This window comes from Thamnophis sirtalis, unplaced genomic scaffold (genome assembly GCF_051295495.1).
Source record: "Thamnophis sirtalis isolate CommonGarterSnake01/CBP01778 unplaced genomic scaffold, rThaSir2_p1.2 scaffold_6, whole genome shotgun sequence".
Lineage (NCBI taxonomy): Eukaryota > Metazoa > Chordata > Lepidosauria > Squamata > Natricidae > Thamnophis > Thamnophis sirtalis.
In genome coordinates this window covers 66340485-66368162 of record NW_028261386.1, presented here as the reverse complement: position 1 = coordinate 66368162, position 27678 = coordinate 66340485, and the positions used below count along the sequence as shown (strand labels likewise).

The 27678-nt window shown below is 35.8% G+C and overlaps 1 protein-coding gene across 1 annotated transcript in view; it reads left to right on the top strand.

Moving 5' to 3' along the window:
- FMN2 (formin 2) overlaps positions 1-27678 on the top strand; it is a 183540-nt gene that overhangs the window by 62196 nt on the left and 93666 nt on the right. Inside the window, exons 5-7 of the mRNA XM_087718047.1 lie at positions 656-2247; positions 3851-3995; positions 22708-22795. Of these exons, the coding sequence (XP_087574173.1) occupies positions 656-2247; positions 3851-3995; positions 22708-22795 (1825 nt within the window). The remainder of the gene's footprint in view (positions 1-655; positions 2248-3850; positions 3996-22707; positions 22796-27678) is intronic.

The window sequence follows — 27678 nt, the reverse complement described above, 5'->3', positions numbered from 1 at the left end:
GGAATTCTTTAACATCATCTCCATTCAAGGTCATATGATCAGGAAGACGGAGCGGTTGAGAAAAGAGCAGTCAACAATATTCTAAGCTGCTCCTCATCTGTTTCTTCCATAGGGATGTAATAGAGAAGGGTTTTTTTTAGATTTTTTTGTTTTGGCTGCCCTTGGCCAAACCTTGCTTATTTTTGAAATTATTCTTTTTCCAGCTTTCCTAACCCCAGCAACTTTAATTCCCTTCCATTTAATTTTGGAGAGCTAAAAGAATAGGATGGATACCTCTTCGGGTAATTTCTTTTCAACATTTAATTGGATTGGAAAGAATCAAAGATCTGGAAAAACTGGGTAAAATATGCACATGCACAGGAACTGTGGAAAGATAAAGTTACATTCAAGATTCTGAAATGGTATACTTAAGCATAGATACATTATATTATCTATACTATATGTTATAGGTTGCATATGACTAAATCTTTAAAATAAAAGTGTGAAATATAACCCATTCTGAGCATTTAATAGTATTAAGGCTTTTATATGTGTTAAAATATTCATAGGCTATATATTATCTTTATATGGTTAGTCTCGCTATGCATCAGGCAAAAGTCTTATATAAAGATCTTATTTTCTTCCTGCATGTTGACTCTTCTTTCCTGTTTTCTAGGAAAATGTTACAGTGAAATCAGAAATGCGGGCAAATGAAATTCAGCGGCTGGAGCAAACCATACAGGATTTAAAAACAAAAATTGCAGAGCTGGAGAAACAGTTTCCAGAAACAGAGGTGTTGGTTTCAAGCAGAAGTGTGTGGAATGAGACCGAACAGCCAACTCATGAAGGACTACCTAACATAGCTCTTCAAGAACATGAATTGTGTGCTCTAGTTAAAACTATAACTGCAACATCTGTGCAGACATCTCCAACAGATGATTATTTAACACACATAATGCCTTCAGACAGTGCACTGCCACAAGCACCTCCCCACCTCAATGGGGATCCAGGTCAAGGGCCAACCCAGCCGTTGCCAACACTTGAGCCACAATCCACTTTTTGTTCTGAAATAGCTTTAGTTCTGTCACCAAAACGGATTTCAGTACAGCTGGATGCTTCCCAGGAACAATTGACAATGCCACAAACTTCATGTTTACTTCAAGGGGAATCTGTGCCATCAGCTCCCCATCTTCTCTCGAGTACGGAGACGGTAGCATGGAATGAACATTCCTCATCTTTATCTTCTCCCATCATTTCTGGTCCTCTATCTACTGACCCTGGAATTTCCCTGCCTGGGGCAGGTGGCCCATTTTTATCTTCATCAGTGTCGCCTCCCTCATCCCTCTCTGCCTCAGGATATTTAGGGTCCTCATCTGACATAGTACCAACCTCTGCTCCATCATTCCCCACCAAAAGGACTACTTCCCCATCATGTCTGACAGGAATGGACAGGATGCCATCTACCCCTACTTTATCTCCTCCTTCCATGCCACCTTTGCCTACTGCTGGACTACCTACCGAGATCTCATCTCTACCACTTTTTCCTGTAACTGGAATTCCACCTCCTCCACCGTTGCCAGGACCAGTTACTTCCTTTTTGCCAGGGATAGTGCCACCTCCTCCGCCACCACCCCCATTACCAGGCATGGGAGTGCCACCCCCTCCTCTGCCACCCCCATTGCCAGGCATGAGAGTGCCACCCCCTCCGCCACCTCCTCCATTGCCAGGCATGGGAGTGCCACCCCCTCCGCCACCCCCTCCACCACCCCCTCCGCCACCCCCTCCATTGCCAGGTATGGGAGTGCCACCCCCTCCGCCCCCACCCCCATTGCCAGGCATGGGAGTGCCACCACCTCCTCCCCCTTTGCCAGGCATGGGAATGCCACCACCTCCTCCCCCTTTGCCAGGCATTGGAATGCCACCACCTCCTCCCCCTTTGCCAGGCATGGGAGTGTCATCCCCTCCTCCACCACCTCCTTGGCCAGGTATGGGGGGACCTCCTCCCCCTCCCCCTCTGCAAGGACTGACAGGGCTGCCTCCTCCACCCCCTTTGCCTGGGGTGGGAGCTCCTCCTCTGCCTGGAATAGGCATGCCGCCACCCCCAGCTCCTAGTCTTCCACAAGTGTCTGGGTTTCTTCCTCTTCCCTTGCCAACTGGTTTATTTGTCATGGGAATTAACCAGGAAAAAACTAGCAGAAAACATGCAATAGAACCTTCTCGACCCATGAAGCCTCTTTATTGGACAAGAATCCAGCTTCATAATAAAAGGTAAACAATATGTTAAAAATGTTGGTCTGAAGCTTTTGAAATGTAACATCAATTTCTCTAGAACTGTAAAGACAGTAAACCATTTGTCTGTACATTGTTCTTTCTGTAGCTCTATAAATTCAGAACTGTAGTTTAAAATGCTTTTTCATTGTATTGGTTTTTAAACCTTTGTGAAACAATGTTAGGAAGAAATAGTATCCTAAATATTTTTAAAGGTAAATATTTACCATATGGTATAGTCTTACCACATAGTTCTTGGCAGGATATACTTATCTTTCCAATGCAGCAATATGTATTATTATCCTTTCTTAATCAAATGTAATAGCATGGATATATTTGGATTTTTCCCCTTGAATATTAGTTTTTCTCAAGGACCAGTTCATACCCATCATGCCTTAGAACTAGATTCCTTTGTTATTTTTTTCTTACCTCTTTTTGCAGTCATATGAAGATAACCTATAGTGAACTGAGGTTTCTGTGCACATGGCTAAATTTTAGTGGAGCTAAACATATGTCCAGATGGTGGTTGGAAATGAACCAATAATAGACTTGTTCCATGAACAATCTGGAAAACTCCCCCAGCCCCACCCAAAAAAAAATCCCCTTATTACCATCACTTGTCTGAAAATATCAAAAAGTTCCATCTGGTAGCAAGTTTGAAGACTGAAATGGGGAGAAGAATTTATGCCCACAGTAGAAAAGCAGAAATGGTTAGGAATTGCTAGAAGTTAGTATGAGTGAACAAGGATGGGTTCTGTTTACATGTTTTAGAACTGGTGCTCAGTTTAGGAGGCAAATAAGAAATGACAGGTATTGAATAAGCTGATCTGCTTTTGAATTTCACTCTCCTCATCAAGAAGACCAAGTGATCTTAAGGAAAGTACGATTTACACATGCTCAGAAGAGTATTATTTTATAAGCTCTTTATAGCTCAAAGAACAAATCTGTGTAATTCCCTTTTCCCATTTTTATAAACTGTTGACAAGCTCTCCTATATCAATTTTCTCTTGAATGGGATCAAGGATAAAGGTATGTGCTAGGAAAATGTAAAAAAATTGGGAGAAAACAAATCCTTGTTACTCAATATGATATTTTTTTTCAGAGATGAGCTATGCACTAGTTTATGCTATGCACTAGTTTATGCTACTTATTTAAAATTACAGAAAGTCTTAATAGTTATCATTATAAGGCAACACTTTATGTAAAGTTCATGCTATATTTTCTGAGGATGTTTTTGTTCCTCTCCTTAATTATATTTTTGGTTTACTATTCCACATATTATTACTTTTCTCAACTATTGTAATAATCATGGTAAGAACCTTCAGTATCAACCTGATAATATATAAATTATTGCATGTATACCTATTATTCTAGTATAAATATAAATCCTACTGAAAAGTACTATTTATATGTTGTGCAGGATATTGGCAGCATACTTCTTTTATGAATCAGAATGTTTCAATATTTTTGTGGACCATTTTCAGTTGGAAAAATGAATTTAGCAATGAAACTGATATGAATTATAATTCATCTATTTTCATTCCACCATTTTGTGACTATTCAGTCTGATGTTGTCCTACATAGGTCTTTTGCTTAACTTTAGAGATTCTAGTGCTTCACTTGTTTGGGAAAAAATTGAAGAGCCTTCAATAGATTATCATGAATTTGAAGAACTGTTTTCTAAAACAGCTGTTAAAGAGAGGAAAAAGCCTATTTCGGATACCATCACCAAGACAAAGAATAAACAAGTGAGTATTAAATTATACTTTTCTTTAGGGGGAATTAGAAAACTTTGGCTAAGTCTACTGAAAGACAGCAAGAGTGTGTAGGAGATATGTCAGTATCTCATGAATGCTTCATGTAGCAGTCTGAAGGAGATGGAGATACATTCAGCTGAAGCAAATGGTTATAAACAGGGCCACATTGAATATACATATTTTGTTAGAAGTGGAGAATAAATGTTAAAATTAAAAATCAAATGTACAAGGCAGAATAGAGAGAAGATATGATGTAGATATTAGATGTATAGTAGCAAAAGATAGGTGAGGAATGGAATGGAGAGGGAGATGAACCTCTTCTTCATTGGTTCTTGGCTCTGATCAGGTTTAGGGTACTGATGGATAAGCTGATAAATTTATTGAGGATTCTCATAATATGGCCAATTGAATAAATATTGGAAACTAATAATAATAATTTCATTGTTTTTTTCCTGCTTTTAATTGTTGAAAATTATTAATGAAAGAGAGAGAGAGAGAGAGAGAGAGAGGGGGGAGAGAGAGAGAGAGTTAGAAAGAAATGGTGTGCGAAACTGTAAATTTTTGCTATTCAGGCTTATCACTTAATATGTTTAGTCTTATTCAGTTAGTAACTAGAATATAAGGTGATAATGTGTAGACAGCTCAGAATTCTCCATTGTTACTTGATTTGACTATTTTAGACATTTTTTGGTCAAAAGCACTCTGCATATAAGACTGATATAATTACAGTTAGTGGAGAAACATGAGGTAACATTATACCAATAGATGAAAGAGCTGAAGGACCAAGCTGAGGATAGATCCTGCTAGAGAAAATCAATGAGATTTTTAAGACTCGACACTGACTTGGTGGCACATAATCATCAATCATGTTGATAGATTGCTTGAACAATTATATTCTTCTTTTGAAATGCTATTTCCCTTTTAATTGTCTTCCCTTTATTCAGACCTAGAATATCTTCTGACTGTTAATGATTGTTCAAGGGATCAAGTAGATGACCAGTCTTCCACCTAAGAATCTTTTAACTGACTTGAATCCATTCATAGATAATTGGCATCTAAATGTTAGAAACACAGCAAAATTTATCTTTTGTATTGATTTAATGTTGGAAAGTGTAATAATATATATGGCAAAGTGGCATTCTTCGCCAAACATAGCACGTGGCTTTATCAAGGTGGTAAACACGTCATTAAATGAATACTCGTGGAATTCATTAATTTTTGAGACTGTGACACTGGTACTTCTTTCTAGGAATTATAAATTATAAAGATGCTTATTGACATTTTAGCATTGAAAATATGTCAACGTAGAACAGCTGGAAATAGGGATCGGAATGTAGTATTTCTGTTTTTAAAAATAGAATTAAGTAGGAATTCCAACTATTAGGAGCATCTATACTTCCATTAAGTACACAACTGACATTGTTAGAATAGTTGCTCAGCTTTCAAATATATCTGTTTGTATAGAACATGGTTTTGCTTTATAGAGTTTTTAATATATATATAATATTAAATAATTTACTAGTTAAGGAAGGTGCATTTTTTCCATTTTATTTATGATAGGGACACTGTATGTTCAAATAAATGTGTCTGTAACATTTTAAGTTTATTTAACATGAAATTTAGAAACACAAACTTCTGCAAACAATAAAATGATGGCTACTGAGTTGTGTTTTGCAAACAGTGATTAAATAGGCAGGCAGTAGTTGTGGTTAAACATTAGGGGCTGTGGTTTCAATGTCTGGCAGGATTTGTTTTCTTTTGCAGTAGTAAGCATTTTATTGTATTATTTTAAAGCATATTTTAAAAACTTGGAGCAGAATATCCTGAAAGGTCTCTAAAAGGACAATTATTATTTTTTACAAACCAGGTTTATTGAAAATGTAATTGAATTCTGTTAAAAATATGAATGTGTGTGGGAATATGGTATGGTATGGCTGATGTACAATGAAGGTAATGTGGTTGTCTTACAACCACAACTGGGTCCAAAATTTCTGCTGCAAAGGAAAAGAATTGTCAAGGGGTTTTGCCCCATTTTACGACCTTTCTTGCCATGGTTGTTAAGTGAATCATTGCACTTGTTAAATTAGTAACACTGTTGTTAAGTGAATCTGACTTCAACTTTTGTTGCAAGGTCACAAAAGGTGATCATGTGACTATGGGACATTGCAACAGTCATAATTATGAGCCAAAGAATCTTGATCACATGACCAAGGAGATACTGCCATGGTTGCAAGGGTGAAAAATGGTGATAAGTCACTTTTTTCAGTGCTGTTGTAATTTCAAAGGGTCACTAAATGTATGGCTGCGAATCGAGGACTATCTGTAAAGAGAGTTTGATATCATTAATCAAATGCAATTAATTAAATTTAAAAACAGGTATGGCTACCCATATTATACATCAAAGCTCTGGGGACTCCCAAACAGTGAGAAAACACAACAGAACAGTAAATCCAATATACAAAAAAGGAAAAACAATCATAGTAGACCAAATAACATTCCCCAATCAAAACATAATTGCAGATGTTTGTCTCCAGCCTTACCTGATACCATTGACTGAGGGAAAAGCTAGCTCTTCCAGGTCTTCTGGAAGGCTAGAAGAGTGGGAGTTTCTGTGATCCTGGGAAATGGGGGAAGGGTATTCCACAGACCAGAAGACCCTACTACCTAGATCTTACTAGAGAGTGGAGTGGAGTGGAGTGGAGTGGAGTGGAGTGGAGTGGAGTGGAGTGGAGTGGAGTGGAGTGGAGTAGAGTAGAGTAGAGTAGAGTAGAGTAGAGTAGAGTAGAGTAGAGTAGAGTAGAGTAGAGCAGAGCAGAGCAGAGCAGAGCAGAGCAGAGCAGAGCAGGGCAGAGCAGAGCAGAGCAAACTATTATCACTTGAATGTACATTAATTGGTATACATTAAAATTAAATGTTGTTGCATACAGCTCTCAAAGGGTCACCACCTCCAATATAGACTACATAACCCTGACTAAATAAATAAATAAATAAATAAATAAATAAATAAATAAATAAACCCAATATATACCACACATACGCATACCCAAACACCCAAACCCACATAACCATGTGAATGATGCATCAGAATTATATTGAATATATTTTTTTAAGAAAAAAGATTTCCTGCCTATTTGTAAAGAAGTCTGCAATCTGATAATCAATCACTCCTGCTAGTCATAGAAATAATAAAGATTTTGTAAAGATTTTCTGCTATATCTTTGACTAGTACTGCAGAGTCTAGATTCTTATGCTCTAATGAGCAACTTGCTTAAATGGTGAAAGACCAGAGTCAATGTACAATGAGAGGGACTTTCCACATCACATTTACGAATATTGATGCTGTGTAAATGATCAAGATACTGGCTTGCTCCAAAGGAAGAATGTCTAACAAAAACAGTACTGAAAAAGTGATGAAATGGGTCACCACTTTTTGGAGAGACTTCTCCATCCCAACCATGATGATACCATGAGGAAAAGGTTGATCTACTACATTTTAGATGTTTCCCTGGATGTTCAGAAAATACATATGGGAAAGAGTTGCATGTTAAGATTCTTGATGTCAAAACTAAATCTCCAAACTCAGTTGTAACTTATGAATTTGGTATATGACACCTGCCTTTCCCAGCAATTTAGTGTGATATAAACAGGGGATACTTTTTTGTAGCAAAAAAGGGGCATTATCACGGTGCAGTGATGCATCAGTACTCATCATTAATTGGTTCTGAGAGGCACCATGAGTATCAAAAACAATAAGTACTGAACAAATTTTTCCCATAGGGAATAATGTAGTGAATCACAAGGCAGCCAACATTGACAAGTTGTAGCTAGTCTGTTGAGTATCAAACAAACAATGAGTACCAGGACAAAATATTCTTTTCAAAATGCATTGAGTATCAAATTGATGACCAAAGCAGTTGAGTACCAAGGCACCACAGAATTACCATATTTCAATCTGTCACTATTAGATGTGCTTAAAGATGAGTTGTTGGTCACAGTTCTTGCATCAATAAAATAAACACTGTTTGCTCGGGAATATGCATGGGAGATTGTCCAATTTTCTTTGTGATGGATGTGATGTATACAGAGAACAGTCTTCAAGACATAGATAGTAATCAGGTAGCCTTTAGTATGCAGTAGTATGGAAACAGTTTATAAAGCATAGTTGCATTGAATTTTATGCATATGCTGTAGAGCCAATACCATGCCTAATAAGAAAGTACAGTAATTCAAGAAAGCTGAGATAAAGAACATTTAAATATTACAACATGTTAATGGAGGTTCCACCACAAATGCGTGAACGAGAAAAGCGCGCCTGACTAAACTGCGGTGACAAAACCGCGCCGACAAAACCGCGCGATGAAGGAGTGACGAATGAGCCCTGAAGCGCGCCGACAACAGCGCGCCGACAGAAGTGCACTGTAACCTAACCCTAACCCTAACCCTAACCCTAAACCTAAACCTAAACCTAACCCTAAACCTAACCCTAAACCTAACCCTAAACCTAACCCTAACCCTAACCCTAAACCTTACCTTAACTTAAATCGCGCTTCTGTTGGCGCGCTGTTGTCGACGCGCTTTTGACATTGCGGTTTTAGCGCAGCGGTTTTGTCGGCGCGCTTATGACGTTCGCGCTTTTGTCAGGTCACGGTTAATGGAGGCATCACAACAAGAATTAAATTTTATATTCAAAAGGGGGCAGCAATGCCCTCCCCTCCTGTGTGCATTACTATTTTTGGCATAATGCTTTTATTTTTATGTAACATTGCAAATGCAATAATGCAGTGCTACGGGTGAGACTTTTAAAGATTTCTCTTTAGGGTTTTTTCTGTCACAGAGTGAAATGCTGCTAATATTGAAACTAACATAGGGATGCAGTGGCTCAATGGCTAAGATGCTGAGCTTTTCAATCAGAAGGTCGGCAGTTTGGCGGTTCGAATCCCTAGCGTGTGTAACGGAGTGAGCTTCTGTCAACTGAACCTTCCCAGCTTCTGTCAACCTAGCAGTTCAAAAGCATGTAAAAATGCAGCTAAAAAAATAGGAACCACCTTTGGTGGGAAGGTAACAGCATTCAATGTGCCTTCGACATTTAATCATGCCAGCCACATGAACACAGAGACGTCTTTGGACATTCTTCGGCTTTGAAACAGAGATGAGCCCGACCCCCTAGAGTCGGGAACTATTAGCACATATGTGCAAGGGGAACCTTTACCTTTTACCTATTGTAACTAATAATCAGCTATGTTTAGTTTTTTAACTAAACATAGTTAACGATATTCCACACAAGAAATTTAGTTTAAAGTCAGAATTTGAAAACATGTCTTCACTTGCTTGGATATTTTTTATAGCTGAGGATTCTCTGATTGTTTCTAATTAGTGAAATGTTTAAATCTGTCTTGCTCTGTCTCTTGTAGAACATGATGCTTATTTTTACTTATTGCTGTATATGTGAATCTAAACAATATGAGAAATCTTTCACCCAATGTCATACAAAGAAGCATTAACAAGAGCAGTTCTATATTAATTAGGGATTAGTTCTTTAAAACAACACATGTAATATATTTCTTTTATCCCACCAGTTGAAATGCTGCAGTCTTAATGAGAAAAAATACAATGAAAGGTTGCTTACAATTTGAAGACCTCTGTTTAAAAGAATTTCATATAAGGCAGTGGATGGTGGGTAGGGTGAGATGGTAGGAAAAGAGAACATGTTGGAAAAGGGCCACTTTTCCTTTTATTAACAGTTCAAATTTAGACCAGAGAGTAGATATAGTAGTAGATATAGAAGATGTAGTCATAGATACAGGAGTTAGATGCAATAGCAGATAAGCCATAGAAAAATATTTGTTATCATACAATAAGGGAAAGTTGTGACATCACTAACTGAATTGCAAAGAATGGAAATACATTCTTCGCTGCTGGAAAAAAAAATTCAACCCAAAATGATGCTTATTATTTGGAAGTTTTTACTCCCCACTATTGAAACATTTGGTAGTAGGTGGAAGGAAAAAAAAGAAAGGATGGGGCCAAAGTACTGTTTCTTATGATGTCTCTGTTTTCATATAATGCTCAGGTTCATGGGTTCATTCATTCATTCATTCTTCATTCATATTTTGCATTCCTAGACTACCCATTTCCCTCAAAGAGTTTAGGTATTTGTCTTTTTTTCTCTTTAGATAGGTATTTGGTATTAGTTTAGGTGTTTGTCTTTTTTTCTCTTTAGATATTTACTTTACATCATTTGCACTATTTTAAAACCACAAAAGTATTTATTTATTTTATTAAAGTCCAACTCCAAGCAAATTTGAAACAATAGTGTCTATTAAATGACTAGTATAGCCTTTTAATTTAAATAATAGAAAACATCTTAGGGACTTGTTTTTGTAAAGTGGTTAAAGAATACTTGTTTAAAAAAATCAGGGAAGATTTATAAAATGGCTTGGGCAACCAAGGTTAAAAGGAGAAAATAGTTACATCTGGTTGCGGTTACTGGACTTTTGCTGACAAAGATTGATTGATAGAGTATTTGGACTTTGTTTTTCTTATTCTAAGAGATAAGTTATGCAGAGAAGAAAGAATATGTGTTATTTGGAGATGGCGATAAGCTATTAAAATTATTATTATCTGCTGGAATGAAGGGGAAATCTGCTTTTTGTTTTTCTTTCCTTTTTTCTTCTCTGTTCCTTTGTCACATAGCACCCCCACTACCACTTTTTCCCTTTTTTTGTATTTTTTGTAGTTAATATTGTATTTTATTTTTTATATATGTAGTTTTTAATAAAATTATCTGAAAAAAATGATAGAAAACACAAATCAGCAATCAACTGGTGCAACTGAACAATTATGAGATAAGCCTGTTAATTGCTGTTGTTGTTGGTTTTTCTTGGCTGTTCCACTGTATATGTCATTTGCAATTTTGTAATTCAGTTTTTACATTATTTTTAAATTTTATTAGCCACCCAGAGTCATGGATTTGAAACGGCTTCCATACAAATTGATTAAACAAACAAATAAACCATGTTTTTGTCCATTTCCATGTACATAAACATGATTAATTCTCATGACTGGAGACACAGCCAGATGTAGCTTTAGCATGTATTAATCAGTTTAAGTTTATATTAGAATTTCTATAAGTTCTATATAATATTACATTAACATGTTAAAGTTCCAGCTCTTAAAATGTCAAGATTTTATATGACAAATTTTAAATTGATACCAAAGACAAAATGAAATTTAAAATTTCATATTCCAAAAATTAATGCAGCTAAAATGAATATTCTTTGTTGCTATATTATCTTAGCCTGAATGTAGAGTTTTGCAGTATGAGGAAGGAAATTCTCATGAAGTTGAGGTCCCTATGTTAGAAAAACTGCATCACTTACCCTATTAATGTATCAGCTAGGTAATATTTTCTGTTGGCATAATTTAAAAAAAATGTATTATGTAAACTAATTTTAAAAACCCGCAAATACATCTAGCTGGGAAATATTTATAGTATGTGGATAGTGGTTGTCTAGATTAGGTGTAAGCAAAACAAGGATTGGACTTGATTGGGTTTTGTTGTGTCATCTTGATTCTGACAACATGAGAGGTGAAAAAACGAGAGGTTGGCTAGATTTATGCATCATGCTAAATCAGAATGTTTAACCATGTTTTATTAACAAAAAAATAGCCTATTTAACATGTAACACTAAGCCACAATGGTTAAATTCACATCTGTTAAGTTAAAGCAAATACATTTCATTATGATTAACATTATACAAATGTAGAACATAGGTGGTAAATTTTGGGGATATCCATTTAGAAAAAATAAGTACTATGTGCCTATTGTGCCAGATTTTGCAAGCCTGAACACAAACATTTACATTTGTTATTTTATATGTTATTGTTGAATTATAAACTTTGAGTTGTTTTATAAAAATTGTAATCAACCAATACTTTAGTTAGTTAAAATGAATAATAATTCTGAGACGCTATCAATTACTAACTATATTTAAATATCTTTCCAAAAGAATTTAATTCAAAACAAATTCTTCAGGAAGTTGCTATTGTTTTGGAGTAAAAGGATGCACTTTCTTTTTCTCCAAGTGTTTAATTATGTAACATCTGCATTGCATTATGCCTCCTTAAGTATTTGACTCTTTTTGCTTGTGTTATCTGTGCGGGAACAAATTTGGCATGTCGTTTGTTTACTGATCAACAATAAGGGCCACTCAACAGCTAGAAACGTGGTCATAGAAGTTAATGTTCTGATAATATCTCAGGCTTCTTTTATATTTTTAAAAGTTGTTTTTAAAACATTGTTCCAAATTCTTAACTTAAAAAAGGAGATCTGTATTGTGTCTGAGATGGTTTGATCTTGAGGCGATTTGAATAGCAAACTTTTGTAGTTGCTCAGTTCAATGGCGTCTCCCGTCTGTAGCCTGTAGGCTTGTGTGGCCACAGTTAATGGGTTTATTTTATTTCTAATTGTGGGAACAGCTTTAGGCCATTATGCTAATATTCATATTTTGAGAATTAGCCATGTATTGTTGCAGCCACTGTGCTGGAGGAAAAATGATACTGTAGTATTCATTCAAAATGTTTTTAATTTCATGAAACATTTAACATTATATTTATTGGTGACAATTACTATTCTACAAAGAAGATTTTTTTAATTAATTAGACTTATGAAACTTTTTAAGTCACAAATGAGAACTAATAGATTTGTTTGTATAGTTTTATAAAATATCTTTTGCTATCCACATATTATCTTTGGGTCCTATAAACAATTTTTTTGTTTTAAGAAATGTTTGTTGCCCTTTTTTCTGGTTCTTCAAAGAATTTGAGAATTTATCTTCATTCTACTGAATAGCAATAGCACTTAGACTTATACACTGCTTCACAGTGCTTTACAGCCCTCTCTAAGCAGTTTTACAAAATCAGCAAATTATTCCTAACAATTTGGGTCCTCATTTTACCCACCTAAGAAGGATGGAAGACTGAGTCAACCTTGAGCCTCGTGAGATTTGAACTGCCAAATTGCAGGCAGCCGGCAGTCAGCGAAGTAGCTTGCAGTACTGCACTCTAACCACTGTGCCATGGCTCAATAATAATTACTTCTTTACATATCATTTCTTTTTTTAATATAATTTTTTTTCAAACAAACACAAACACACAAAACATATAACATAAAAACCCCTTCAACTGCATACAGTGTGTCGATTGGTTACAAGGTCTTTCTGTGCCCTTTCCGTAGTCATCACTTAAGCTTTATTAAAAATCACATATTGTCAATCAAATATTTTTGTATATATTATTATTATACTTCATTTGTTTGATTATCACTATTGTTTCTCAATTTTAAACAAGCTATTCTAAATATGTATCCATTTATTTTATAATGATTGATTATATCATCTTCAATATATCCAATAATAAAGAATGTTTTTATATCCTATTCTAAATCATTATATTATTTTAGCATCGATAACATTCTCTAATAATTTTCAATTCCATGTTTTTACCATTATTAGTGTCATCAATCTAATATACATGTATACAAATTGTTATAATTATTAAACATCCATTAAGAATAGCTATTATTGCATCATTTTTATATGAGGCATATTAAATTTGAAGTAAATTTATATTATGGCATTTCATTACATCATCCTGAAATCATCCAAAGATATTACATATTTATATTCTATTCTATGTAGAATTATTTATCTTTTATAAAAAGGTTTTTCAATATCATCTCCATCATCCTCACTTACAGTTTGTATAAAATTTCATATTATCAATCTAGTATATATAAATGCTTTATTATCATTATTGATCATTTATTTGACTATAGCTACTATTACTTTGTCTTATACATAGTACTCAAAGTTTAACTACATTTAACTAAATTTTATTGTGACATTTCATTTCATCATCCGGTATCCTTCCAGAAATAGTGCAGTCCAATATCTCTTGCCATTTATAGAATCTGTATTCTGTTTTCTTGATAAGTCTTATGTGGACTTTTCTTAACAACTTATTGCATATCTTATAAGGATTCGAAACCCACCATCTGTTCCTTTCATCAGCTTGACTTTTGTTATCACTAGTGCTTTTGCCGAAATTACTCTCATTGTTTCTGCCAAATATTCTCCCCCTTCTTCATCTATGTTTTGATATCTGAAATAGAGTTCCAGCTCATTGATCTCTCCTTTCTGTATTTTGCACTTATCATTTCCCTCCGCACATGATTTGCTGTCAGTGTCAACAATATTCTTATCACTTTCATATGTCTCTGTTATTTTTTGAACTCTGTCATCAAATTTTATCGTTGTTTTATAAATATTCTCAAATCTTCCCTCCGTAGTTTCTGTATTTTGAGCTATAATTTCAAGTCTCTTTTCAATTCTCTCTGTGATTATTAAGACTTTTTGAATTTCTTATCTAATTTTTTGCAATGTTAGTTCCTTTTCTTCTTCATATTGCACCATTTTTCCAAGTTATAAACACTGCTACTAATACATCCATGGCTTTTGTTAGGTTCAAACAAAGCCAATAGCTTTGTAATATCAGATGTTGCCAAGCCTCTAGCCTCTAGATGGCAGTGTTACAACTTTTCCCTATGTTTTTGCCTCTCTTTTCTAAGCTCTGAACTCCAGAAGAGAAAAAAAATGTTTAAAGGTTACGATCCATCCGAACCTTGCGAGGGAAGAGGCTTTTAATCCACAAATACAAAAATATTGGGAAAAGTATAGAGGAAGAAGGGGAAAAAAGACCAGTCCAGTTTAAAATAAGAGACATTTAAAAAGTCCATCCATAGAAAACAAACAAAATTAAAGTGGAAAACATAACACGATAGTTTTAAACCAGGGTTAATTCGCTGCTTGCTTCCTTCTGTCTTCAATTTTATTTTAACTCTAAGTCTTTTGGGTTCTCTCTTCTCTAATAATAAAGATTTTTCTCATCATTTCCGCACACTGTCTCTCCTATTCTGTTTCCATTTCAGGGGCTTGTCCCAACCTTCTGCAGCCATTTTGGCTGCTTCTCTTGTAGCTGGCAAAAAGAGCTTTCCCTGAATCAATCACAGGCTTTGCGATGCCCCTGAGATCAGCAGGACATGCCCTTCTCTATCACTGTTCCTTCAAAACGGTTTAGATCCAAAAAGGATCGACCAGCAACAGAGATATCAACAGCATTCCTGGAGCCCCAAGATTGCATGTCGTGTCATAGTGACGTCAAGCCAGTATATCACTTCTTAAAGTATGTTTTGTGTAAGGTGACCAGATTTTCAGATTGCTAAAGAGGGACACCTTTGACCGGGGGGGGGGGGGGTTGATTAAAAAATTTATATGGAACAACAAAATTTTTCATACAACGCAAAAATAGTATTGTAATATTTTTTTATTTCAACATAACTACAATTTACAAATATAAATTGTAACTGTTGCCAAACATCAAAAATTTGATCACGTGACCATGAGGATGCTGCAAGTGTGAAAAATGGTCATCAGTCCCTTTTTTCAATGCCATTGCAACTTTGGTCACTAAATGAACTGTTTGAAAGCTAAAGCTAGCTTGCATAATGCCTTATGGTAGCTTACATTTTCAAGATAGAGAAGCTAAACTCCTAAACACACAAGGAATTTGTCTTTGGTGAATATGCTCTCAGTGTACATAAAGAAAAATAAAATAGAATACATTCATCAAGAATCATAAGCTACAACACTTAGTGATGGTCACTAAAGCCTGGAGGATTGTTCCCTCTGTGCTTCTTTAAAACAGTATATGTTAGAATAGAATAACAGAGTTGGAAGGCACCTTGGAGATCTTCTAGTCCAACCCCCTGCTTAGGAAGGAAACCCTACACCATTTCAGAAAAATGGTTATCCAACAACTTTTTAAAAACTTCCAGTGTTGGAACATTCACAACTTCTCTCCTTGATTAGTTTCCACCCATTGCTTCTTGTTCTACCCTCACGTACCTTGAATAATAGTTTGACTCCCTCTTCTTTGTGGCAACCCCTGAGATATTGAAACACTGCTATCATGTCTCTCCTAGTCCTTCTTTTCATTAGTGGTTCAGGCACCAGACAAGAAATCAGGAGTTTCTAGTCCCATTTTGGACATGAAAACCTGCTTGGATGAAATGAGGCCAGTCACTCTTTTTTCCCCTTCTTTCCTTCCTTCCTCCTTTCCTTCCTTCCTTTCTTCCTTCCTCCTTTCCTTCCTTCTTTTCCTTTCCTTCCTTGTTTCCTTCCCTCTCTCTTTCCTTTCCTTCCTTCTTTCCTTCCTTCCCTAACTTTCTCCCCCCCCCCTTTCTCTGTTGTGGGGAGTTGGAAGGAGCATTAGATCTGCTCACCACCTTAAAAGTGGGATTTTTTTTTAATTGCTTTTTTTTTTAAAGTGATTTCAGCCGGGATGCCTTTAGTACTCGCCCCATCTGTCCTCCCATCCTCCTTCCAAAAAGTTGATTTAAAAAGCCAGCAATCTGTGCCCGCTTCTCCAGCGTTCCTGATTCAGGGGCAGAGGTGCCTGGGCGCGCCATGTTCCCCCCTCAACGCTGGAGAGCAGCTTTCGCCTACAGCCTTGGGTGGAGGGGGGTGTTTGCAACCCTGCCCTGCTTGGTGCCCCTCGTTGCTTGAAATGGAGTGCTCCATTTGGGGGGGATGCAGGAGGTCCAAATAAGAGACAGACTCAGCCTCCGCTGGGATGGAGCAAGCTGCAAGCAGAAGGAAAGGCAATAGCGGGGGGGATGGAACTTTTCTGGCAGTTGCAAAGCAGCCTTCCCCCGATTGCCTTCCCCCACTCCTCCCAACCCTTTCAAAAGCCACCCCCATCACCAACCTCTCCCAACCGGATCCCCACCTGCCTCCCCTCGGCTCACTCAGACCAGATTTACAGCGGATTGCACGGCATGGCTGCAGAAGAGCGGTGCCCAAAAGAAGCAGGGGAAAAAAAAACTTCCGATGGCTGAGCTGCTTGGCCCAGGACCTAACCTCCTCCTTACCATCGCTCTCCCTGCAGAAAAATGGTGCGCGTTGGCGCGTGCATGCGCAAAAGGGGATGGAGGGAAACACTGCCCTCTAAAGGCCACATCAGGAACGACACTTTAGAAAAAAAATTTCACAGCGTCCTTTTTAAAATTGATTTTCTTTCTTTCGGAAAATCGGTACTTTTTCAATACGCGACAGGACGCGGGGAAAAATATTGAAACGCGTGCCTGTCCCGCCAGATGCGGGACGTCTGGTCACCCTAGTTTTGTGCCACATAAGGTTTTTTTGGGGGGGGGGGGTTAATCTACCTGGTATTTATCTTTGCCATCTGATATTTGCCATCGTGAACACAGCTCTTTCTCATTATTTGTTACCTGCTTCGTTTCAATGGGGATGCGGGAGCGTGAAAGTAAGGTCTTTCTAAAACAGTGTAGCTGTTGCACATTTGCACATGAAAGCAGCCAATGTCTGTATCAGCAATAATGAGAAGAATAATATAATGAGGAGGGCTCAGAACTAAGAAGGCTGCAACTATCTAAGCCCCTAAGGTGAAATCTATCTTCTCACTTTATGTTTTTGTGTGTGATTTTTTTTCTTTTCTCTAGTGATTTTTACTTTACGTATCTAGTTATAAAAGCAGCTAAAGATGTAGTAGTAAAATATATTTGACTGTTTTGGGCTGCTTTAAGCTGAAAGGTCATCAAGCTGAGATTTATTAAATTATCACAAGGCATCATTTCTTTTGGTGTCATTTTCATGGTTTTGACATGGTTTTAACTTAGCATCTCACTATTTGCTTTCCCATTATTCCTGTTTTTACTTCTTTGCGAGAAAATAGAGTTGGGCAGAGCAATTTAGGCCAATTCCTTGCTCAAGAAAGAAATCCAAACTAAACCATTTTGGACCGATAGCTGTATATCTTCTTTTTAAGCAACCCAACTAAGAGAAGTTCACTAGAATAGAATCAGTTCCAGCATGAACTGTTCTGAAATTTTTGAACCTTTAATCACAAACTACTTCCTACAATTTAAATCCTTTCCTTTGTCCTGGGATATAGGTCAGAGAATAGGTCTTAAACTTATTTTATGTGACATCATCTCAAGTATTTGAAGAGTGCTGTGGTAGCTTCTCTCAGTCATCTTTTCTCAAGGCTAAACTTATCCAGCACCATTGTTCCCTCTTCACAGGACTTAGTTTCTAGTCCTCTGCTCATCCTCAGTCCTCTTCTCTGAACCTGTCCCAGTTTTTCTGAATCCTCTTTAAAGTCTGATACCCTGAAATGAATTTGAACACAGTATCTTAGAGAGAGTGAAGTGCATCAGTGTTGACAATTTCATTTTTCAATCTGTTATGGAGGATATGGGTTCACTTAGATCAATTTGTACCAGAAGCTAATTTTGAGAACAATTGTGTGATTATATCTGTTTCTCTACCATCATTTACATATTTCTGCTTGATAGTGCTTGAATTCCAACATTAACTACTCTAGAATGAACAAACACTCTCATTGACTGAGGATGTCTTCTATGAACATTTTGTTTTAATGGACTCCAGAGAGAACATAATACTTGCTCGTTTAACATAGAAATGGAAAAAAATATTGCTATATTCCTGTTTACTAGCCATTTTGGTACTCATGGTTGGCAGCCTCATTTAAATTTAAGAACCGTCATGTCTGGAAACGATTTTTGTATCATGTGTTAGCTCTTCTGTACTGGTGAGCATCTTTAACTCCAGAGCTCTAGGCAATGTTTTACTGTTATATATTTGTATTTTTTTAAAAAAATTAATGTCAGTTCATAAGAAAAGCTTATCCAACTACTAGAATTGACATTTGGTTTTTCTTTTAAAAAAAATCATGGTGTCTTTCCCAGTTCTTAATCTTAGCTGCTCATAATTATCTACTTTATTTTTCCTTTGAAAGCATTTGTACATTTGTCTGTTTGTTTGTTTTTACAAATGGCCCAGCGTAATTATTAAACTGCACTTGGAAATATGCTACTTCCAAGAAATAAAATAAATGTGTAACCCCAAAACACTTCTTGTAAAAATAAACCCTTCATGTTTCTGAAAATATGTCAATTTTTTTTTATTAAAGTTCAAAAGATAGTGTCCTTGATGGAAAGCTAAACCTCAGTACTTGTGCTCCCAAACATGTTTATCAGGAAGAAATGAAAGCCAGGGATTGAGAGATGGTATTAGGCCAATTCGTCTCTGCCAATTTTATTTATTTATAGCAGTATTTCATCTTCTCCTTCCATAAGACATTGAAGACATAGCTCTTTCCACACAGACATTTGGGTTAGATGAAGAGAAGAGCTTTGTTGTTGTTGTTCTTGTGTTTTAATGTCTGGGGATGTTATTTATCCTTGAGTGCTGGAAATAATATGCAGCGAGGTTTTCTGTCTTTTAATCCTTGTAATCCACCAAGAATCACTTGTATGAGATGTATAGATTAATTAATTAAATCCTCATCTCAGTGTAATGGGCAGAAGGAATAATCTTGAGTAACAGGAAGAAAAAGCACTATGAAGACAATTGTAAGATACTGTAAAAGAAATTTGAGCCTCAGGCAGAAATATAACTTGAAAAAGTATGGTCTTATGCCAGAATGAGCCCTTCTGTTTCTTTCTTCAGTTTTCCTATTGCAGTTCCCAGTGTCATGTGATCACCTTTTGCAACCTTCTGACAAGCAAAGTCAATGTAGAAGCCCGAGTCGCTTAACAATTATTTTACTAATGTAACCACCGCAGTGAGTCAATTAACATCTGTGGCAAGAAAGGTTGTAGAACAAAACCTCAATGGGGACAAAACTCAATGACTGGGTCACTTAGCAACAGAAATTTTGGACTCAATTGTGGTTGTAAGTCGAGGAATATCTGTATATGTTTTTTTTTTTCATTTCAGCTTTCTAAAAAAAATCTTATCTACCTGCATTTCCAAGCTGCATTCTTGTTGTATTTCTTTAGTTGTCCCATAGTGGCAACCAGAAAATTACTGTTTCCTTTTTTGTCGAGTGTTCGCTGATTCACTTCAGTCTCCCCATTAATGGATTATTAGAAAAGTTACCAATTTGATTGAAATGAGAGATTCTGCCTATAACATGGAATTCAAGCTTCATATCTGCTCATCTTCCTGACTACAGCAGTTGTATTAGCTGCTTTATTATTTCTGTGATTTCTTAATTTTCCTTGTTTCTGGGTGATATTTCTTGATCAAAGGTTCTTTGGTCATCTTCAGTTTCTTTTCTTTCATCTGTTCTAACTTACGTGCATCTGATCTTAGTTTGCTGATCTACTTTTCTAACTTTAACTTTTGCTAAAAGTTATTTTGGTGGTGCACTTCTTGGCTTTTATTCTTGTTTGTTGATTTTGCATCCAGGGTATTAAATGTTAAATGTTTAATAAATTTAAATGTTTAATAAATTTATATAAATTTATATGCCGCCCAATCCCGAAGGACTCCGGGCGGCTTACATAAAAAACAAATTATACAAATTATTAAATTATACCTGTAGCCATGCTCTACATTAGTTGAGTTGTTTCTTACAGTCACCCGCTGCTTATATCTGATGTTACAATATGGACATCTTTTAATACTTGTACTAGCTGTTTCTTTGGTGCAAGCTTCAATACCCACAGCCTTATTCTGTTGCTTTTGTGCTGTTCAAGTTATCAGTTAGTCTTTGATTCAACCCTTTTTTACTTAGAACACTATGTTCTTTCTGAGGAGAGGACAGAAGAGAGAGTGTCTGGTTTGGGCCAGGGTTACTAGTACTTCTACTACTACCACTACTACTACTACTACTACTCTACTACTACTACTACTTCTTTTTCTTCTTCTTCTTCTTCTTCTTCTCCTCCTCCTCCTCCTCCTCCTCCTTCTCCTTCTCCTCCTCCTCCTCCTTCTCCTTCTTCTTCTTCTCCTCCTCTCCTCCTCCTCCTCCTCCTCCTCCTCCTCCTCCTCCTCCTCCTCCTCCTCCTCCTCCTTTTTCTCATCATCCTCATCCTGATATTGTTGTGTGATGTTTTTATATTAGCCAGGAGATCAATACAATGCAACAATGCTTTTCATATTAGTCAGGAGATCTGCAATGCAACAATGCTATTGGAGAGTAGTAGTATGGCTGCCAATGTAACAGGTTTGTTGTAGGACAAACTCGCACACTTCTCAAGGTGCACCATAGGAAGACAAGCTTCTCTTGCACCAGAAAGAAAGATAAATGACTCTTCCAGCAGCATTATCCTAAGCCTCCTCCCTTCCATGGAGCCACCTTAAAAAAATGGTGCCGTTACCAAGAAGATTAAGAGCTGACAACAATTTGCCTGCCTGCACTGAGCACCAAAGTGATACCTATTCGCATAGAACATGTTTTTGAACTGTTAAGTGGACTGAAGTGAGTGGTGGGAGCTCACCCTGCCATACAGCGCTAGGACTCAAGCTCGAACAGAGCAGACACCATCTCCAGCATCATTAAGCCACTGAGCCACCATAGCAATAGCAATAGCAACAGCAGTTCGACTTATATACCGCTTCATAGGGCTTTCAGCCCTCTCTAAGCGGTTTACAGAGTCAGCATATTGCCCCCACAGTCTGGGTCCTCATTTTAGCCACCTCGGAAGGATGGAAGGCTGAGTCAACCTTGAGCCGGGGAGATTTGAACCACCGAACTGCAGTTAGCAGTCAGCTGAAGTGGCCTGCAGTACTGCACTCTAACCACTGCGCCACCTCTCTTCTACTACTGATTTGACTCCTGATTGGCCTCTAAAGTTGGCAAGGCTTTGATTTCTTTCCTGGACAGATCTTTGCAGCTATTCAAATTTTGTTTCTGTGAATACTTTATTTCATATTATAAAGCGATGTTGATGTGCTGGCCTTTGTTCCATTAAGTGACTATAAATGACTTAATTTGAGTCAAACATCAGTCATGTTACATATTATATTAATTATAACAATGCAATTAACTTTCATAGTTTAAACAATGTATATACTAACCATAGAAAATATCCAGCAGCTTCAATAAAAGAATGTCAGTGGGACTCAGTGATTACTTCCAGCTCTATTAATCTATGAAAGCTACATTCAACATCAGGGTATTTGAGAAAATTCTTTAGAAACTGATTTTAAAAGGTTATAGAAAGTACGGATAGCATAGAACAACATGTGAATATATGTTCCATGAATATAGATCAGATTTACGCCGATAGCATAGCCGTAACTGAATTACTATTATTATCAGTCCATTATGATAGATTGATGAAGCATTTAAATGTGCATAAAATATTATTTGAAATATGTTGATTCACCTCCCAAATTATTATTTGCCTTTGTTTACTATTTATTATTATTTACCTGAAATATTGATTGCTACTCTTAATCCCAATGAGATCCAAGAAATAATAGAAGTATATGTGTTTTTAAAATAGCATATTTTTATCTTGGGGGGGGGGTTGAACAGAGACACTTTCCTTAATATATTATGCACACATGTTTTCTTCACAAAATTAAAAGCTGTCAAATGTATTATTAAATTGAGTCAGAAACCATCATTTTACTATATTTATTCAATATAATGTTTCTGTCACAATGTTAATATATATATTGCTAGTCTATGTATGATATGCTGTATACTAAATAATAATAAATAATGTGTGTTACAAATTTATGATGGGAATGCATGTTTGCTAGCTATTATTTGGAAAATAATACCTTTTTCTTTTCACTGACAGGTTGTCAAATTATTAAGCAACAAAAGATCACAAGCAGTTGGTATATTAATGTCCAGTCTTCATTTAGACATGAAAGATATACAGCATGGTAAGTGAGATACATTTTTAATTAAGTGGCTTTTTATTTTCCTATTGAAAATAATTTCTGGTATTTTAACAAAATAATAATTTTGGATAATAAAGTATCATTTTATATTTAACTAATAAATCTTGATATTTCAATTAAATAGTCCAGATCTTAAGTTTATCCCAAATCTACCTCTTTATGAATAATTTACTGACATTTACTCTCTGATATGTTTTTTTCCTGAAAGGAATAGTGACAGAATTTCCTTTAGTTTGTACAGGAAGGATACCTACGTAAAACAGAGCATTGCTGATTGCAACTTCCAAAAACTAGCATTGGAATTTAAAATTTGGTGACTTTTAATTATAATTATCATTTTGTCAATTAAAAAATGAAGTTTCATTTGTTTTTTATTTTGCAATAAATACTTTTTAAAAATGTCCTGAAAACACAATTTTGGAAGTTTGACATCAACATGCACCTTTGGAGTTATCTATCATTCTTCCCTCCCCACTTAAAGTTAGCTTTGCAAAAGGTGAAAAGTGGAGCTATATTTATATTTAGAGTACTCTTCTTGCCTCCGAAGGTCTTATAATAGATTTAAAGCAGATGGAAACGAGCGGCATAGTGCTAGCTTACCTATTAAATAAATATGGTTTCAAGTATGTTGCAGACTTCATAAATCATAAAAACAACTTTGTGGCTTTTCTAACCTACCTATTTTAATTGTGAATTCTATTTGCTTTTTTTTTTTTTTTTTGGTGGAATAAATTCAACACAGTGCACACGTTGGTGCACCCTGTCAGTCTGTGAGGAATTTTTAATTACAATTTACGTTTTTTAATGTTGTTTTCATGGTTACTAAACTTCCTCAAGTTGAAGCATTTAGGCTAGTAGTCATAGATCGAGGCGCCAGTACTGGCGCCAAGAAGTACTTGGTATTTCTAAAGCTGGCAGATGTAGTTCAGTTAAGTCATAGAGTGAAATCTGAAAACAATGATATGGTCTTTCCTTCAGTCAAATATTCAGCTTGGTTTGAGTTAATAATGAGAACCTTATGAACAAAGGAGTCCGCCTAACATCTGTGTCTGTGGTAAAGCCAACACAAGTTGATTGAAAATTTGCTTGCTTAACATGCAATGCTAACAATAATATGGCATGAATGTCACTCATTGAAGAGGTTAGGATTAAGTGCAAGTAATTGTTCTGTCCTACAAAATTTCCTGCAGCGTTTCCCCCCCCCCCCCCTCACTTGAGCTTAGTACTTAGGTTTTGGTCTTGATGAATGTGCATATTTAGGAAGAACTGTTTTTATTTATGTTATTTATTTGTTTATTTTCATTAAATGGAGTGCGGCAGTAATACAAGGCATTTGACAAGGGCTGTTCACAAGCTGTTGTTCAGGTTTTCTGAACATAGAAAAATATATGGATTGTAGATGAGAAAATCAATCCCAAACAGATATATGAATTTTCTTATATATCATTATAGTCTATAAATAGCCTTCTATTTTCCATTTCCCATTTGCTTGAAGTCCTTATTCAAGAATTTAAAAAAAAATATCCTGGAGTCTTTATATTTTTATAACTGGAAGAGTCCTCTTTTTTCCAAAATTTCGGTGCAGAACTGCTATCCCTGATCTAAATCAAACACTTCATGTAACTGGATATGTAGAGATAAATTTTCCCCCTCAGATTAATTTTAAAACTGTAAGGCCTTGAATAATTTTATTCTAGGGGAATGGTATTTAAATATTCAACCCTGCAAGGTAGGACAGACCTTTTTTTTCTGTATTTCTGAGATCATGCCATCACTTGCTCAATGTCAACCCACTAAAGTCCAGTTGGAACAGATGCATTTGTGAAATATACTGGCTCTTTCTTCAAATTTTGGTATTCTTTCCTTAAGAATCAGGAAACTGTGTGTATACCCAGCAATTGGACTGTTCAACCAGGCAACGGAAAAACACAATATTAACTCCAATTATCATTTAAATAAAATGCAAATGTAGACAAATTTACTACACATTGCTATATAAATTCTTCAGAATGTTTAATCTATAATTATACTTATAGCCTTTTCAAACTAGTTTATCCAAGAAAAGGCATTCTAGTTAGGTGAGAATGCAGTGGGAGGGAAACTCGGTTCAGATTGGAGTCTTCTAGATTGATTCCTATAAAAGAACCTGAGCAGTAAATCTGAATAATAGCAAATTCAGTAGATTTAGATTGTTTTAAATCTGAGTATGTCCAGATATATTATTTCCTCTTTAACAAGTGAAAAAGGAAGGCCTGGGATATCACATAAAAGCATAGAAAAAAACATTCCCACTTTCTGTGCTCCTTGAACAGTTTGTTAGCTAGTACTTTGTTAATTTGGGGAAAATAATAAAAGACTGTAAAGGAAACTCAAAGGTGTGTATGGATAGTGTTTCTAAACTTTTTTTTGGAAGTACAGCCAGTGTATCCCTAACAACGTGAAGCTGTTTTCAATCCATTTATTTTCATTGGTCAAATCAGAACAGTACAATAAATGAAGAATGCTACAGATCCCTCTTCAGGTATCACATTGAAGCAATTGGAAAACAAAAGTACTAGAAGGCTTTTAGATGAAAGAGAATATGTTTAAATTAAAAAGAAATATTAAAAGCACATCTACCTTTGCCAATATATTATACTTTGTTAATAATGAAATTTCAGTTTATATTCCAATCAGAATCATATGGGATGAATACTTTTCCAGCTCTTTTTCTAACAATTCCCCCCAGACATTAGTAAAATATGCCATCATATAACAATATATACATCCTGCTTAGGCTTGTAATTGATGTTTTAAGTGCTGGGAAAAAATTAAAAAATACTATTAACACATGTCTTATTACAATCTTTACTTTATAGGATCTCTTTTTAAAGAATGTCATGTATTACTCATTTTAAAAATGCTGATGTTCTATAAACTTCAATATTGGTTAGGAAACCTCCTGTCACTCAAATTTGGTCCAACAGTATCTTTTCTCCCAGGCACAAGAGAAAGCTGAACAAATTAGATCTGAGGATAAGACAGAGACTTTGATTCCTTGAAATTTCTGTGAATAAGTCTACTTCCTCCATGTAAACTAATCCAACCCATTGCATAAGGATGAGGCTGAACATTGTCATGTCACTGAAGGAAATGGCTTTGAAATTGGACCACGTTTTCTTAAAATAGGCAATTAGAGGTAAACAATAGTTAATGCTGAACATTTTTAGCATTTCATGGTAGGATAGGATGATGTTTTTCCCTGAAGATTTTCAGGGATGGGTAGAATTTGAAGAATGCTTAGCGCATGGCCTTATCTTTGTAGTCTTTGTTTTATAATTGTTCTATGCCTATATTTAGGCAAGCAGAGTCTCATGAAAATATACAAACTCCTAAAGAACAGCCGTAAAACAACCCTATATCAAGTTCCTAAGGAGTCAATGTTACAGGAACCAAAGCTGCATCTCAATTCCAACAAGTTCCAACTGAAAGCTCTCAGTGTTTTCTCAATTGTCAAAGCCTCATAGCCAACTGTGAAACTGGTTCCACATCTTTTCACTGAGCCGATATTGTTTTCTGAAGACTGTGGAGAGACTTGGAGCAGATTTGGGTCAGGAGATTTGATTAGATTTTAAACTGAAGGAAAGTAGAATATTTGATTATCTCAGAGAGAGTTCTGATGCTCTTTTAAATAGAAGATAGGACTGCTCTGTTTTTAGTGTGATTATCGGATCTGAAGGATTTCAGGTCTGAATAGCTAGTATACCTACTTCTTCTGGGAAACCTTTAAGAAGAAATATTCAATCGCTAAATATTGGTTAATAACACACATGTATTATATCCTTATCGGATAAACTATATTATTGCTGGACATTATGGTTTGGTTCATTGCAACAAGTTAAGACACTGGCTGGATTCTCTTAAAATGTGGATTAAATGGGGCATTGTGACATATGGAAACTTCATGTGAGGAGATTACTTTGTGTAAGCCATATGGGTTATGTTTCTTTATTATTCTATTTCCTAATAACAAAAAATCATTCTTCTTCATTACCATTTTAAAAATTTAAGAAAACCTTTTTTTAAAAAAAAAATGTGACAATAGTTATTTTTATAGAGTCTTATTTCTCGTCCACCTGTAACACCCAATCATAGTAATGTAATGTAATGTGTGTATATATATATGATGGGCAAAGAATACCATTCTACTTTGAACAACTAATATAAATCAATGCAGTTTCAGATGTAAATTTGAAATACAATAGATCCATCTAATAGATGTGTGCAAATCAGTGAAGACTGATTCAAGGTTCAAAGCTGGCAAATTCTGATTTGAATTTGAATTTCAAAAGCACCAAGGCTTTATTTCAATTGGTGCAAGATGTGATTTGATAAAGTTTCAATCACAGCATTTATTGGGGAAGCATCAAAATGCCTGCAGCTGTTTTAGTTTTTGGCAAAATAGGACAAAAATGGAAGATGTTTTAGAAGACTTTAATCCTGTTTAGTTTCAGCCAGATAGCTTCAAGGATTTTGCTACAATAAATTTCTAAATCATTTCCCCTTCATTTCTTTTAAGGTGGAAGTAATATCCAAATAATAAAATAAATAAGCGGAAGGGATACAGAAAGGAAAGTTTAGCAACTTTGTCTGTAGTCTGTAGAAGCCTGTGCAAATTTCAAAAATGATTCAGGAGAAGCATTTTGGACCTTGAGCAAATGTGGCTTCTCTCTATTATTCATTAAAATAACTTCCCTATCCCATTATAGAGGGGGTCCATGTCCTTTAAGAAGTTGTCCCAAAGGTGGTTTTTCAAAAGATAACTGGGATGTTCTTTGTTTTGCTTGAAGTCGTTTCACTTCTCATTTAAGAAGCTTCTTCAGTTC